At 34.2% G+C, this 17,462-nt stretch overlaps 1 protein-coding gene across 1 annotated transcript in view; it reads left to right on the top strand.

Moving 5' to 3' along the window:
* The window catches only part of LOC139096486 (titin homolog), an 89,254-nt gene that overhangs the window by 21,081 nt on the left and 50,711 nt on the right, over nt 1–17,462 (top strand). The window contains exons 3-5 of the mRNA XM_070648201.1: nt 281–753; nt 820–2,076; nt 2,148–17,423. Of these exons, the coding sequence (XP_070504302.1) occupies nt 281–753; nt 820–2,076; nt 2,148–17,423 (17,006 nt within the window). The remainder of the gene's footprint in view (nt 1–280; nt 754–819; nt 2,077–2,147; nt 17,424–17,462) is intronic.

Raw genomic sequence — 17,462 nt, 5'->3', positions numbered from 1 at the left:
CTGTAAAAAATATTTGGTGGCATGATTGTGATTTGATTGAATGACTTGCGTGGTTGCGATTATGAGTTTCTGTATCTTCAGCATTTGATGGTCTATAACTTAAAAAAAATATAAATGGTTACAGGAGACTACAGAAATGATAGATGGGGAGAATGCCACATGCTCAAAACTTTTTGGCATTTTCATCACTGAATTAATCCCACAAAAAATCTACAAATTGGCATTACGAAATCATAAAACAAAAAACTTACTCATCACATTTTTCTCTCCCTATTTTTAGGACACGGGATGGCAAGCCAATAACAAATTCAGAAAAATTCAAAGTCACAAAAACAAAAAATGCTATTCAGTTGGCAATACAACACGTGCAGCGTGATGATGCCGGTCACTATACATTATATGCAAAGACAGATACTGGAGAGACATCTCAAAAAGACATTGAATTACTGGTTGAAGACCGTTCATTTGGTGATAATCCGCCTGTTTTCCTAAGACGTCTCAATGATCTCGCGGTAAAAGTTGGCACACGAACGCGCTTACTGGTGGAAATAAGAAGTGCAACTGATGTTCGTGTGACATGGTACCGTAATGATAGGAGAATTTGTGAAAATGATCGGATTAATTTTGTCAATGAAGGCTCATTCTACTGTCTAGAGATCTCATCAATTACTTTAGATGATGGTGGAAAATGGATGTGTATGGCTGAGAATTTGGGTGGTAGAAATTCATGCTTGGCTACGTTAAATGTTTTAGGTAAGCATCTAATTAAATAGCTTTTTTAAGACATTCTTAAATCAATTCAAAAAATTTATTTTACAGTACCAAAAGCTTACAAAGCCCCAGAATTCGTAGAGGAACTTCGTGCAATTCTCACAGAACAAGGCACAGTATCATTAGAATGCAAAGTTGTCGGTGTTCCAACTCCAATACTTCGATGGTTCAAAGATTCAAAAGAAATAAAGGCTGGTGATGTTTTTGCACTTACAGCGAATCCCGATGACTTAACGTCACTGGGAACATACACATGTGAAGCAGTCAATTGCATGGGTAAAACTTATTCAAGCTCTAAACTACACATTTCGGGAAAAACTAGTCGAGAAAGTTCATTACAACCGTCTAGTAAGCTTCATGGACCACCACCAATTTTTACATCAGAACTGAAAGATATCAATTCAAAAATTGGAGATTCAATAGCATTAGCATGTCAAGTGATGGTTCCACCATGGCCAAAATCTGTCACATGGTATAATAAAGAAGGTAAAATTGAATCAAGCGAAAAATACAAATTAATTGAGGATGGAATGGGTTCATATATTCTTGAGATAAAGCCAGCCGAATACAGTGACGAAGGTGAATGGAAATTTGTGGTTGCAAGTAATGAAGGAACAGTATCAATATCAACATGCTCTGTCCATATGGATATACCAAAGAATTACCGCAAACCACGTTTTATGGAAAATTTAAAAGCAATTCTAACTGAAGAGGGTCTTGTGTCATTCGAATGTAAAGTAGTTGGTTTTCCAACTCCATTATTGCGATGGTTTAAGGATGGCCACGAATTAAAGCCCGGTGATGTTTATCAATTAACCGGAACAAATTCATTAGGTTCATACAGTTGTATTGCTAGAAATTGTATGGGAGAAGCGTGTAGTTCTGCTGTATTAACTCTTGAAGACATTCAAAATCAACTCAATGAAAATGAAAGAATTGAGTTGCAGCAAAAGAATCAACCACCAAAATTCATCAAAGGATTGATGAGTTGTGACACTAAAATAAATGAAGAATTTAAATTTACAGTTCAAATTAAAGCTTCAACAGAGCCTGTATTTTCATGGTTTCGTGATGATTTGCCCATTGATAAGACTAATGAGCGGTATGAAATTTCAGCAGAAAAAGTCGGATTTTGCCATTTGACAATCAAATGTGTTGAATTTGTTGATCAAGCTGAATGGAAGTGTGTTGCAACGAATGAATTTGGACATTCTACATCAACATGCTTCTTAAAACTTCAAATTCCGAGACATTACAAAAAGCCCAGATTTTTGGAATGCCTTCGCGCTGTATTGACAGAAGAAGGTAAGAATATTTAATAACCCAAATTTATTATGCTATATATTTTTATATCATCATTATTTAATGTCTTCCAGGTGCCGTAAATCTTGAATGTAAAGTTATTGGCGTTCCACAACCAACACTTCGATGGTTTAAAGACGGTGTTGAGTTAAAGCCAGGTGATATTCATCGTATTATATCTGGTAAAGATGGTGAATGTAGTCTCGGAACATATACATGTGAAGCACGCAATTGTATGGGTGTAGTTACAAGTTCAGCAACACTTCTTGGTTATGAGGAGAACTATAAAAGCATTCCTAAACCAGAGCCTGCTAATATTTTACAAAGAAATTTGTCGCTTTCAACAATTCATGAAGAGAGAACATCACAGCTGTATGACACACCAATGGGAGACATTACAGTCGATGAAAAAGGTGATGTTTCATTCTCATTCGATGGAAAGGAAGTTTCAGTCTCATTATATGAAACACCCGACTTGACGGAAGAGGAAGCACTGCAAATCGTTGAAATGTATGCTGATCAAATTTCAGAGCATGTTACAGAACAGAATATTGTAGAATTACCGCCATTAAGATTTGTAAAGGAAACGACACAATCAGGAAACCTCCTTATGGAAGCTGTTGTAATCGACGTCTCACCTGATTACTTCCCGCCAGAGGAAGATATGAGAACGGAAGCTGATATGGAAGATATTTCTGTCGTAGATGCCTTGTCACAAGCCTTTGAGGATCCGCTCTCAGAGCAATCACTTTCAAAACGACGACGAAAGGAAGAATCGCTCAAAAGTGGTGAAGTGGAAGAATTTTTCAGTTTATCACAATCAAAGCAAACAAAGCCATTATCTGTTTTGGAAAATTATGTCGTTGAAGAAGCACACAGTGATGAAGAAATTACAGAAACTGATTTACAAACATTTGAAAGTGCCAAAAGTTCTGAAAAAGGAGATTCAGATAAGCAAAAGAAAATTATCAAATCTGATGATTCTTTACAAGAACAGCCACCAAAATTACCACCAAGAAAACGGACAACAGCTGATAGTAAAAGTAAAGATGATGATTCAGTTTATTTACAAGACATCTCTGGCGAGCAAGGCGATGGACTCAAAACTCAAACGAAGAAGAAAATTGATGTCAAAACAGTTACAATTAACAAATCAATAATCGAGAAAGTAATTAAGACAGTTATAATTGTCAAGCAGCATTTAATTGCAGTTGAAAATGAGGTCATTGCACAATCATCATTAATGATGTCACCAACATCGGGTGACAGCAGCATTGGTATTGTTAAGAGTGTACTTGAACCAATTAATGCAATTGAATGTAAAGTCAATGAGTATAATGGAGAACAGAATGTTGACAATTTAGTAGAAAATTTGATGCCGGACTTGAAGAGTTTGAATCACGGATTGAGTATCATTGAAAAGTGTGTTGAAATGGATTCTGAAGGGAAAACATTAGTTCAACGGACAAGTGTTTGTGTAATTGAAAGCGTTGGCATACAAACGTTAGCATTTTTAGAAAGCCTTAAGCAAGTGTGTCTTCATAATGTCCAAGGATCCTTGCAAAATGAATCTCTGCTGATAATTAATGACATGCAGACTGGAATCCATATAACAGAAGATACAATTAAATCACAAACACTCATTCAAGAAGCCTCAGCACTTGAAGCATCTCAAAGGGTTTCCGAGACTGTAGCACAAATGCAACAAAATGTGCCAGAAACCGTGCCACTAGAAGTTGTTACAACAGCTGAGCTGCCAAAGGAAGCAAACTCATTCAAGTTACTCTGTCGTTATATTCTCAAATTTCAAGAGATTCTTGAGACTTCTCAGCAAAGTGACGTGAAGAAAGAAACATTGGCTGAAATCCAGAAGCCTATTATTGCAATTCAAAATGAAATTCAGTCAATCGAAGAGAAAATATCAAAGAATAGCTTAAAAGATACAATCGAAGAGAAAATTTCATTTAAAATTCTCGATACAGTCTCACCACCACTTTATGAACTCAATAAATGTTTCGAAGCAATCAGTAAAAATGTCGAGAGCGGAAATAAAAGCCCAAAAATTCTCGATCCATTTATTCTTCCGCTACAAGAAATTCAGACAGGCCTCGCACTCATTGGACATGAAATCGATAGTGGATTTATTAAAAAGGAATCTCCCATTGATACTGAAGATAATCAAAAATTAATTAAGAATGTTTCACAGAATGTCATTTATGTTGAAAGTAATATTGAAAATATTCGTGACAGTACAAGCATGACTGTCTACGACTCATTAATTCAATTGAAAATAACAATTTCAACTCTGGTTGAAAAAATTACTCGAGAGCCATTGACGAAGGGAAATTTGCAAATCATTTATGCATTAAAGATTCCGCTTGAAGAATTAAATTATTGTTTCCGACATATTGAGGAGCGTTCCACGTCCGGAAGTTTAAGAGATCTTCTTGATCCATTAAATAGTCTAAAGGAAAATATGGAAGTTGTTGAGGAAAAATTAAGACAAATGAGAATATCAAGCAATGTTGAAGATATAAAGAATATCAAGAGCTTAGTTGATCAATGTGATGCAGAAATTCAACTTTTTGACATCATTCAGCTTGATCATCAAGAAAGAGTTAATCAACAACGAATGTTGGAGCAACAACTTTCTGAACATTCACAACATCTCTCGGAAATGCAACAACGAAGCCTTTGGGCTCAAGAGAAATGTGATGTTCTCACAAATGTACAAAAAAATATTGTCAATATACAAGAAATAATTGGATTTGAAAATAATCAATCGTTTAGTGAACAATTGTCAACTTTAAAGACACTCGCAAATCCATTACGAGAATTGTCAAGACAAATTGCAAATATTCGTGAGGAAATTCTCCTCGAAAATGTAAACGACATCTCAATTAATGACTATAAAGCGATCCTCAAGCTTGCCAATCCGATAAGAGAAATTTGTCAGCAATTGGCAGTAATCACAAAAGCAAGCACATTCGAATCAGCACAAATGTTCTCAAGCACAAAATCAGATCACGATAGTTTGAAATCTCTTGTTGTTTCACTCGCAGAACTTCGTAATCGCATCGCTACAATACAGCATGAGTGTATAACTCTTGATGAGATTCAAGGAGAGATTAGTTATCCACAAATAAGCTTAAAAACTGCACGTCCATTAGAAGAATTAAGAATGCGTGTTGAGGAAATAATACACAATATTGTTGAGCCTGATGAAATTTCTACAACATTGGATGATGTCTCAGTCATGAAAACCATGTCAGAAATGTCAGATGAAGTGAAGGTTGAAAGTTCACATCATGTAGTCAAGGTTACAGAAACGAAGGTTGAAACAGCATACATTGAAGATAAGAAGGAGGAAAAAGTTATTGAAATCAAGCAACTTGATGTGGAAGCTTCTGACATTGATGAGAAAAAATCACGAGAAAGTCAACAGCATGTTGATATTAAAACGGATGTTGAGACAGCTGAAAAGATTGAGAAGGTTGCAGATAAAGTAGACGAGACTGGCAAGGTTTCAGAAGAAGAATCATCAAAAATAATTGAGGCTTCAAAACAAGATGTTTTCGAGCCTCAAGACCAAAAGTTCTCAATGGAAATTCAAACCCATCTGATAAAAATGAAAGAAGAAATGGAAACAGTTATGATAGCTGTTCAAAATATGCGACGACCAACTACTGAAGTTCAGACAATTGAGAAGGAAATAAAAAGCGTCCTTGAACATGTTTCAAGCTTACCAAATAATCTGGATGAAATGAATAAAATCATTAATGTAATTGAAACTGCTGAAAAGTCTATTGCAAGTAGAAAAACTTCCGACGTTATTTTGGTAAAGTATAATTTAGAGTCATTGAAAAAGACACTTAAAATCATTATCAAGACAATTTATCCTGACCATGATATGAAGAAGGAAGAAATTCAAGAAAAATTGGAAGTAATTGAACAAAAAGTAGAATCCAAAGAAGTACAAATTGTAGACGAAAGTAAACATTTAATTTCGGAACCAGCAGTAGATGTAAAAGACGTTAATACTTCCATTACTCAAGCTGAAGATCAAGTCAAAAAGGTTAAAATTCTCATCAAAAAAATCTCAACAATTCCTGAACTTCAAGCTGTTGAACAAGAACTTGAAATTGCATTTGAAAATCTTACTGATATTGCAACCAATCCAGATAAATTTGATAAAGCAATTGAAGTTATTAATGTTGCTGAATCAAAACTTATGGCTGAAAAGTCTACAGATTTAGTTGAAATTCGTGAAAATTTTGCAACATTGAAGCAAATTCTAATAATTTTAAAGAGCTCTGTAAGTCAACAACATGCAAAGGTTGAAAATATTAAAGAACATGTTCAAACCACTGAAGTGCAGATTGTTGAAACATCTAATGACTTGAAGATTGAAGAAACGAATGATGCAAAAATAAAAGAAGTTACATCTGAAAGAACTGAATTGACAGAAAAGCATGTAATTGCTGAAAAAGTTGAAAGCATAGTTGATCAAACGTCTTTAGGTCATTTGGAAACTGAAGCTGTTGAATTCAAACCTTTAGAAATTATTGAAATTAAGTCAGAAGAACTTAAAATACTTGAAGAAAAAGCACCAGAAATGACAAAAACTGAAACATTTGTTGTTGAAACTATTCAAGATGTTTCGAAAGATGAAAGTAAATCTGAATCAATAATAACAAATGTGACAGAAAAACAAGTTGAAGAATTAAAAATAACCGAAAATCAATCAACAGAAACAGCAGTATCTACAACTGAAGTCACTGTTACTGCTGAAAGTGTGGTTGTCACTGAAAGTGCTGTTGTTACTGAAAGTGCAAAAGAGACAATAACTACAGAAACTAAATTAGAAATCAAAGAGCAAGTAGAAGCTATTGTTCAAGAAGAAGCTCAAACAGCAACACAACAAATCCTTCCAGAAATTCAAGAATATCTCACCAAAGCAAAGGAGAATATTGAGACAGCTACAATTTCAATCAAGAAAGCTCGCCGTCCTACAGATGAATTAAAAGCTGCTGAAAAGGAATTGTCAACAATCTTGGAAAGCATTTCAGACTTGCCACAAAACCAACAGCAAATTGAAAAGGCAATTGAAAAAATTGAAGCTGCAGAAACGTCATTATCAGCAAGAAAAACTAGCGATATTGTGATCGTGAAGGAAAATTTAGTTTCACTTAAAAAATCATTAATAGCCCTCAATAATACAGTAAAAGCCCAAAAAGCTGAAGTTAAAGATATTCAAGCTAAACCACATAGTGCTGATATCGAAATTGCTGAAATCAAAGAAGAACTTAAAATTGTTGAAAGCAGTCTTGAGAGCACAAAAGTTGAAGAAATCAGTTCAGAGACTATTAAAGCTGTTGAAAAGCCTGTTGAAGTTTCTGAAATAAAGGAAGCTGATGTAAAGGTATCACAACCAGTTGAAGCACCCGAAATAAAGGAAGCTGATGTCAAAGTATCACAACCTGTTGAAGCTCCCGAAATAAAGGAAGCTGATGTAAAGGTATCACAACCTGTTGAAGCTCCCGAAATAAAGGAAGCTGATGTCAAAGTATCACAACCTGTTGAAGCTCCCGAAGTAAAAGAAGCTGATATCAAAGTATCACAATCCGAAATTCAGACAGAACTGGCATCTACCAAAGTCAAATTGGAACCTGAAATTGAGCAAAGCCTCACAAAAACCAAAGATGAAATTGAAACTGTTACTATGGCAATCAAAAAAGTAAGAAGAACCACTCCTGAATTAGAGTCTATTCAAGGTGAATTAAACGTTGCACTAGAAAATATATCAGAACTTCCAGAAAATGTTCAGAAAATGGAGAAAATTATTGAATCAATTGAAAAAGCAGAAGCTGCAATTGTGTCAAGAAAAACAAGTGACATCGTTCTTGTCAAAGAGTGCTTATCCAATTTGAAACAATGTCTGATCACATTAAGCACCACTGTAAAGTCTCATAAAGTTGAAATTATTGAAGCAAAACCTAAAGCTCAAGTAGCTGATCTTTTAATTTTCGAGACTTCTGAAGAATTGAAGATAGTGGAGTCAAATGAATGTATTGCTGACAAAGCTGAAAGTTCAATTTCTGAAGAAGTAAAGGAAGCAATCGTCGAGAAAGTTGAACAATCAATTGTTGAAAAAACAGTTTCTGAGAAAGTTGAGGAACAAATTATTGAAAAAGTTGAGGAAGCAATCGTTGAAAAAGTTGATACAAAGACTACCGAGACTATTCAAAATGAAAAAGTGACAGAGATTTTACAAATTAAGGAGGTAGAGGATAAATTGATTGAACCTATTCAAATTGTGGAACAGAAATCATCTGAAACAATAGAGCTTGATAAATGTCTTGAAAAATCCAAGGAAGAGATTGAGCACACAATTGAATCTATTCACAAAGTTCGTAGAACAACGCCTGAAATTCAAGCCATTGAAAGACAATTGTCTGCTACTTTTGAAAATGTCAAGGATATACAAAATAATGACAAGATCATTGATGAAATTTTAAATAAAATTGAGGCTGTCGAAGAGTCGATTGCAATAAGAAGAACAAGTGACATTTCTAATTTGAAAGGAAATTTAACAAATTTGAAGCAATGCTTAGTTACTTTGAGAACTGTTATCGTTCAGCACAATGCTCAAGTTCAAACAGTTCAAGCTCAACCACAACAAGCTGTCATTAGTGTCATAGAAAGTAAAGAAGAATTACAAATTACTGAACCATGTGAAGAAGAAAAGAAGGAAGTAATAAAATCAGATGACAAAACTAAAACAATTGAGTCACAGTCAGCTGTTGAATCTTCCGATGTACAAAAGATTGAAGAAATTAAAGAGGCACAAGTTGAAAAATTGCCGGAAATTATTGATGAAATTACTGTCTGCCTAACAAAAACTAAAACTGAAATTGAAAATGTTACAGCATCAGTTAAAAAAGTACGTCGTCCGACATCTGAACTTCAAGTAGCCCAAGAGCAACTTATCACTGTACTTGAAAAACTTGAAAATCTTCCAAAAGATCCCGAGCAGATTGAGAAAGTTATTGCAACAATTGAACAGGCAGAAGCTTCTTTGATATCAAAGAAGACTAGCGATAATGTTCTTGTAAAGGAAAATTTGACAACGTTAAAGCAAGCTTTAGTATTGTTGAGTTCTGCTGTGAAAGCACAGAAAGTTGAGGTTAAAGATCTTTCGCAAATATCTCAGATTCCTGACTTTAAAATCATTGAGTCTTTAGAGGAATTGAAAATTGTTGAATCGAATGAAAATTTAGCTGAAAAAGTTGTGGAAGAAAAGATTATTGAGAAAGTTGAAGAAAAAATTGTTGAGAAGGTCGAGGAAAAAATTGTTGAAAAACCAACAACAACTGAAGCACCAGAAATTCTCAAAGATCAACCTCAAAAAGAGTCAGAAAAACAAGATGAGCAGACAATTTCTGAAACTAAAATCGCTACACAAGAATCTACCGAATCAGTTGAGCTTCAAAAATGTCTTGAAAAATCAAAAGAAGAAATTGGACAAACTATTGAGTCGATCAAAAAGGTTCGACGTTCAACACCAGAAATTCAAGCTATTGAAAGACAATTATCTACAACATTTGAAAATGTCAAGGAAATTCCAAATAATGAAAAGATTATCGAAGATGTTTTAAGTCAAATCGAAGCTGCCGAAGCCTCTATAACAATTCGAAAAACAAGTGATATTGTTTTACTGAAGGAAAGCTTCTCAACTTTAAAACAATCTTTAGTAACGTTAAGGTCAGTAATTGTTCAACAAAATGCACAAATTAAATCAATTGATTCAAAACCACAACAAGCTGAAATGAGCGTTATTGATACTAAAGAAGAATTAAAGATAGTAGAGCAAGGAAAGGAACTTATTACAGAAGAAAATTCAGCCACAAAAGAGTTCACAATAGTCGAAGATGTGACAAAATCTGATGAACAAAAGCCGGTTGAAGAACCAGTTATTGAAAAGCCCAAATTAGTCGAAGATGTGACAAAATCTGAAAAGCAAAAGCCGATTGAAGAACCAGTCATTATAGATCTTAAAATCAACGAAAATGAAACAATATCTGAAAAGCAAAAGCCAAATGAAGAACTAAAAGACATTAAATTAGAAAAGGTCAAGGATTTAAAATCAGAGGAGGCTAAAATTGAGGAAGTAGTAGCACCAATTGAGGAAACAAAACCAGAAAAAGAGATAACTAAGATATCTGAAGCTACAACACAGCAAATTGTTCCCGAAATTCAAGAATGTCTCACGAAAACTAAAGAAAATGTTGAAACAGTCACGATTTCAATAAAGAAAGCACGTCGTCCTACAGATGAATTGCAAGCTGCTGAAAAGGAATTGACAATATTACTCGAAAATATTTCCCAATTACCACAAAATCAGCAACAAATTGAGAAGGTTATTGAAAAAATTGAGACAGCGGAAGCTTCTTTAATTGCAAGAAAAACGAGCGATATTGTGTTGGTAAAAGAAAACTTAAACTCATTAAAGCAATCATTGGTTACTCTTAATAATACAATTAAGGCACAAAATATTCAATTATCAACTGTTACGGAAGTACCACAAATTGCCAATTTACAAATTATTGAAGTGTCTGAAGAACTGAAAATTGTTGAATCTAATGAAAGTCTTGCTGAGAAGGTTGAAGAGAAAATTAATGAAACGAAAATAGATGCTGAAAAAGTTAAAGATGTTAAGGAAATTGAAAAATCAGTGAATATTCAAGAAACGTCAAAAGAACAAGCTGTAGAGACGTCTGCAGAAACCAAGCCACAAGATGAAAAACTTAAGATTGATGAGCAAATTATCGATCAAAAACAAGAAACTTCTGAGAATATTAATGTCGATTTTTGCATTAAGCAATCAAAAACGGAGATTGAAAATACAATGGCATCAATCAAATCTGCAAAACGTCCAACCCCCGAACTTCAAGCTACCGAAAAAACTCTTTCACTTACACTTGAAAAAATATCAGAACTCCCAAATGATGAATCACTGATCGAAAAGGCTTTATCATCAATTGAAAGTGCTGAAGCTTCATTAATTGCTAAGAAAACTAGTGATATGGTATCAGTAAAGCAGCATTTGAGCAATTTGAAAGAATCTTTTGTTACATTGCAAAATACAGTCAAAACTCAAAAATCAACAGTATCAGATGTTAGTGCAACTAAGCATACAGCAGATTTAGATATTATAAAACCATCAGAAGATCTCAAAATTGTGGAGTCAAATGAAAATATTGCTGCAACTGCTCAACCTGTAGAAAAAATTATTGAAAAATCAAAAGTTGAAATTGAAAATGTCGTGGAATCAATTAAAAAAGTACGTAAGCCTACAGTTGAATTGAAGTCAACAGAAATAGAGCTTGTAACAGCACTTGAACATTTAACTGACCTTCAAAATGACGAGAAGAAAATTGAGAAAGTTATTGAGTCAATCGTAGCAGCTGAGACTTCTCTCACAGCAAAGAAAACAAGCGACGTAGCACTGATAAAAGAAAATTTATCGCAATTGAAAGAATCTTTGACAACTCTGAAAACAAATGTTGAGGAACTCAAAGTCAATATTACTGAAACACCAACTGTTGATGTCAAAGTATTGGATCTTCCAGTTGTTGAAAAATCAAGTGATTTGAAGATTGTTGAATCAAATGAAGATCTTACAGTAACAGATGAAACACCCAAAATTGAAGAGCTTGAAGGTGTCCAAATAGTTGAGAGTGAACAGTTAACGGAAGTGACATTAAGCCTTGCAAGTGCACGAGATGAAATTGAAAATATTATGTTTGCTATCCGCAAAGCTCGTCACCCACCATCGGAAGTAAGTGCAGTGGAAAAGATTCTCACTTCTGCATATGAGCAATTATTTGAGCTTCCAAAGGATGAGACATTTATTGATAAAGCTATTGAGTCGATTGAACTTGCAGAAATATCGTTGGTACCACGTGGAGCTGGTGATTTAATTGTCATTAAAAATAATCTAGGAACAGTAAAAGAGTCATTGATAAAGATAATTAGTTTCAAAAATCCACAAAAAGCAGAATCTCTTCTTCACGAACTTCAAAAACCACAAATTGCTAAAGTGTCTGAAATACAAGTAGAGAAACAAGTTGAAGAAGAAAAGCCACAAGAATTGACAAGCAAACAAAAGCTTGAAACTTTAATCGAGAAAACAGTTGACTCGATTAGAAATTCACGTCGACCTATACCGGAAGTGCAAGCAATAGAGAAGGAATTTACACTGACATTTGAAAAAGTAAGCAATCTCGAAAATGACAAACAGGAAATTGAAAAAGTTATTGAATTGATTGAAACGGCTGAGATATCACTTGCTGCAAAACGTACAAGCGATGTAGTTTTGATAAAGGAAAATCTTGCACTTGTTAAGGAAGTACTGAACACTCTCAAATTGACAGTACAATCGAAACCAATTGAAATTATTGAGTTGCAGCAACAAAAACCAGAGCAAGCTATTATTGTGGATGAAAAATTGAAAAAAGAAGAATTGGAAAAGGAAATTGTTGATAAAAAATCTGTAGAAAAACAACAAAAAAGCATTGAATTGGAGGAAAGTGAGGCAAAACTTCCATTGCAAGCTGAAATTCAAGAAACACAAAAGCAGCAATCCAATGAGAATGTTGAGAAATTGAAAACAGAAATCGTTAGTACAGTTGAATCAATAAAGAAAGTTCGTCGTCCAAATACAGAGATTCAAGCAGTTGAGAGAGAATTAACAATGGTTATTGAACATGTAAATGAACTGCCAAATGACGTAAAGAAAATTGAAAATGTCATTTCAATCATTGAAAACACAGAAGCTTCATTGATCGCCAAAAGAACTAGTGACATAGCTGTGGTGAAAAATAACTTATCAGAATTGAAACAAACCTTGAATATTATTAAAACTGCAGTAAAATCAAAAACAGTTGAAATTGATGAAATTAAAGTTCCTGAAATTTCACAAGCCGAACAGAATATTGTGCCGGATTTATTGAAAGAAGTAAAAGAAGAAATAATTGAAAAATCCAAAGCCCCAGTTATTGATAGCGCACAAACAGAAAAACCAATGCCTAATGAAGAACCTAAATCAAAGACTGAAGAAATTGTCGAGCAATCGAAAGTTGAAAAACTGGATGAAACCCTTAAAGAAATTCCAAAGATTGAAGAAATTTCATTGAATAAAGACCTAGGGAACCTTAAATCAGATATCGAAAGCTCAATTAAGTCTATTAAGAAAGCTATTCGTCCAACATCTGAACTTGAAGATACTGAGAAGATCCTTTCAATGGCATTTGAAAATGTTTCTGAATTTTCTGGAAAAGTGGAAGATGTTCAAAAAGCTATCGAATCAATCATTGTAGCTGAAGTATCTTTAATTGCAAAAAGATCAAGTGATATGATTGTTGTTAAAAATTGTCTTGGAAACTTGAAAGAGAAGTTGACAGTAATTAAGAATAATTTGAAACCTCAAAAACTTGAAGCAATTAAATTAGAGGCACCACAAATCGCAACAATTGGAGATTTGAATGAAAAACCACAAGAAGAACCCAAGAATGTCGAAGAAAAGCCTAAAGAGGAACCAAAGAAGGTCGAAGAAAAGCCTAAAGAAGAACAAAAGAAGGTCGAAGAAAAGCCTAAAGAGGAACAAAAGAAGGTCGAAGAAAAGCCTAAAGAGGAACCAAAGAAGGTCGAAGAAAAGCCTAAGGAGGAACAGAAGAAGGTCGAAGAACAGCCTAAAGAGGAACCAAAGAAGGCCGAAGAAAAACCAAAAGAAGAACCAAAGAAGGTCGAGGAACAGCTTAAAGAGGAACCAAAGAAGGTCGACGAAAAACCAAAAGAAGAACCAAAGAAGGTCGAAGAAAAGCCTAAAGACGAACCAAAGAAAATTGATGAAAAACCTAAAGAAGAACCAAAGAAGGTCGAAGAACAGCCTAAAGAGGAATCAAAGAAGGTCGACGAAAAACCAAAAGAAGAACCAAAGAAGGTCGAAGAAAAGCCTAAAGAGGAACCAAAGAAAATTGATGAAAAACCTAAAGAAGAACCAAAGAAGGTCGAAGAACAGCCTAAAGAGGAACCCAAGAAACCAGAAAAACTTCCTGCCGAGCTTACCAAAATTAAAATTGAAATTGTCGATACAATTGATTCTATTAAGAAGATTCGTCGTGCAACATCTGAATTGACAACTACCGAAAGTGAGCTTAAATCAGTTCTTGAACATATTAAGGAAATTCCAAATAATCAACAAGAAATTATGAAAGTTATTTCTTCGATTGAATCTGCAGAAACATCTCTTGCTACCAGAAGAACAAGTGACATTATGGTAGTAAAGGAGAAATTGAATTCATTAAAAGTCAGTTTGTCATCATTTAAGAGCGCTGAAAAAATTGTTGAAGAGAAAATTGAAAACTTGACAGAACAAGCTGAAGTGAAAGAATCTTCAACTAAGTCTGAGCAAGACAAACCAAAAGAAGACAAGGTTGAAATTGTTATTGAGCCTAAGCAGGAAGAAAAAGCACCAGCAAAATCTGATGAATCTAAATCCGTAGAAGTTGATAAAGCAATCGTTGAGGATAAGTCTAAGACCGAGATTAAATCGGATATTAAGGAAGTTACAAAATTAACTGAAGCTGATAAACCGAAACCTGAAGAGGATATAAAACCAAAGGTAGCAGAGTCAGTTACTATTCGAAAATTAAGAACAGAAATCGCAAACGTTTCAGCTACAATTAAGAAAGTTAGACGACCAACACCGGAACTTCAAACTGTTGAAAGTGAATTATCAATAGTTATAAAGAAGTTACCCGAATTCGAAAACGAGATTGAAGAAATAAACAAAAATATTACGATTATTGTTAAGGCAGAAGATTCAATTATTACAAAGAAAACGAGTGATATGCTAGCTGTAAAAGAAAACCTATCAAAATTGAAGACTGTTTTGACAGAAATAAGAGATTCTATCAAGCCAATAGCTGAAATATCAAAAGAAGCAGAAGAAAAACCTAAAGAAGTTATTCCACAAGTTGATGAATCTAAACCAAAAGAAGAAATTGAGAAAAAGAAACCTATCGAGGAGCCCAAGGAAGTTCCCAAACCTGAAGAATTGCCAAAGATTGAAGAAAAACCTAAAGTTCCTGATTCACCGACTGTTCGAAAATTAAGAACAGAAATTGAAAATGTTTCAGCTACTATTAAAAAGGTTAGACGGCCTACACCTGAACTGCAATCTGCTGACAGTGAATTAACAATTATAATCACAAAATTGCCCGAATTTGAAAATGATGTTTCTAATATTGAAAAAGTCATTAAAATGATCACAAGAACTGAGGATTCAATTATTACAAAGAGAACGAGTGACATGGTTGCTGTGAAGGAAAGCTTATCTAGCTTGAAGAACATTTTGTCAGAATTGATTGATTCGAAAAAACCAAAGATTGATAAGCCAAAAGAAGAAGAAAAGTCCAAGGTTGATGAAAAACCCAATGTTGTGGATGGTAAATCTGATGAAAATATTGAAAAGAAGACAGAACAAGAAGTTTCTGTTGACACCCAGAAAACAAACGAAATACCTACAGAAGTTGAACAAGCTAAAGTTGATATTAAACCCGCCGAGGTTGAAAAATCTAAAGAAGAGCCAAAGTCACAGGAAATTGAAAAACCTGAAGTAAAGGAACAAATTCCTGAAATCAGATTAGATGAAATCTCATTAAAGATCAAATCCGAGATTGAAAATGTAATTCACTCAATCAAAAAATCCCGACGTCCAACTTCTGAATTACAATATTTCGAAAAGTCATTGAATGATATTCTAGAACTTAAGGTTCTTGCTGAACTTTCAAAGAATTTAACGAAAATTCAAGAAGTTTTAAAATCAATTGATGTTACGGAATCGGCATTGACAACCAAAAAGACATCTGATATGATACTTGTTAAAAATAATATAAGTTTATTGAAGGAAGTTCTCGTTTCATGCAAAAATAAATTTGCTCCACCACAAGAAACTAAAGTTGTTGATAAGCCCAAAAAGTTATCTGAAGAGCCTCCAAAACAAGAAATAACAAAACAACCAGAACCAGAGAAGCTTAAAATACCGGAACTACCAAAAGAATTCGAACAGCCAAGTGAAGTTCTTTTGGATATTCATGAAAAGGATTTAATGTTCCAATATATCATTGGCATAAAACAAGACATTGAAGAAGTACTTGTCATGATTAAAAAGACAAGAAGACCATCAACAGAGTTGCAAACTTTACATGAAGCATTATTAGACTTAAAGCCTAAAGTTGATAATTTAACCAAAGATACTGCATACTTTGAGACAGTGCTTCACATCGTGACAAAAGCAAAAACTGCATTGCTTACAAAGCGAACAATGGACATGATTTTATTAAGAGAAAAAGTTACATCACTCGAAACTTCATTGACACTATTAAAATCGACTATTGTCACAGAAATTAATGGAGAAATTATTGCTGCTAAGCAAAAAGAAGAAAAAATTGTGGAAGAAACAAAAGCAAAGGAAATCATTTCCGAAGAGAAGAAAATCGATTCAAATAAAATAAGTGTTGAAGCCGTTGAACAAAAGAAAGAATCTGTTGAGATTATCAAAACAGCTGAAGAAGCTCAAGTCAAAAAAGTCGAAGAGATTCCACGTGAGACAGAAGAAGTTGAGCCTCAAAAACCAACAAGACGGCGAAAGGTTGATGAGCCAGCTAAAATTGAAGAAGTTAGAATTGAAACAAAGCCTGAAACAATCCAAAATGAAGAACCTAAATCACAAGTTAGACTTGAAACAAAACCTGAAACAATCCAAAAAGAAGAACCTAAATCTCAAATTACAATTGAACCAGAAGTTGCACCAGTTCCAACTGAAAGACGTCGACAACGGCAAGAAACAACTGAAATTCAAAATGAAACTGAACCAGTTAAACCATCACGACGACGAAGAACCGATGACCTCAAAGCGGAAGAAAAATCTCTTCCAAGAACTCCAGAAACCCGTCGTAAGAGAATGCCAACATTCATTGCACGTCTGAAAAACCGATCCGCTCCCGAGAATTCGATTCTTAAACTCACATGTGCTGTATCAGAGCCTGAAGTTACTGCCAGATGGACTAATCAAGGAAAGATCTTGAAAGATTCCGAGAAATATTCGATTGAAAATAGCAACGGCGTCCTTTCTTTAGAAATTAAGAACGCTTGTGCACAAGATGCAGGAGAATATTACTGCTTTGTATCAAATAGTTGTGGTGAAATCGAAACCAGTGCTTTTGTTACAATCTTCGGTGAGGACGTTCAACCATCAAATACAACCTTTACGAGAAACCTCAAGGGTGAGTTGATGATTCATTATTTTATAGCTTTTCAATTGT

This window comes from Chironomus tepperi, unplaced genomic scaffold (genome assembly GCF_022539635.2).
Source record: "Chironomus tepperi strain 1889 unplaced genomic scaffold, CSIRO-AGI_Ctep_v1 contig_393, whole genome shotgun sequence".
NCBI classification, from domain to species: Eukaryota; Metazoa; Arthropoda; class Insecta; order Diptera; family Chironomidae; genus Chironomus; species Chironomus tepperi.
The sequence above is the reverse complement of the archived record's forward strand: the minus strand, read 5'-3'. Positions and strand labels throughout refer to the sequence as shown.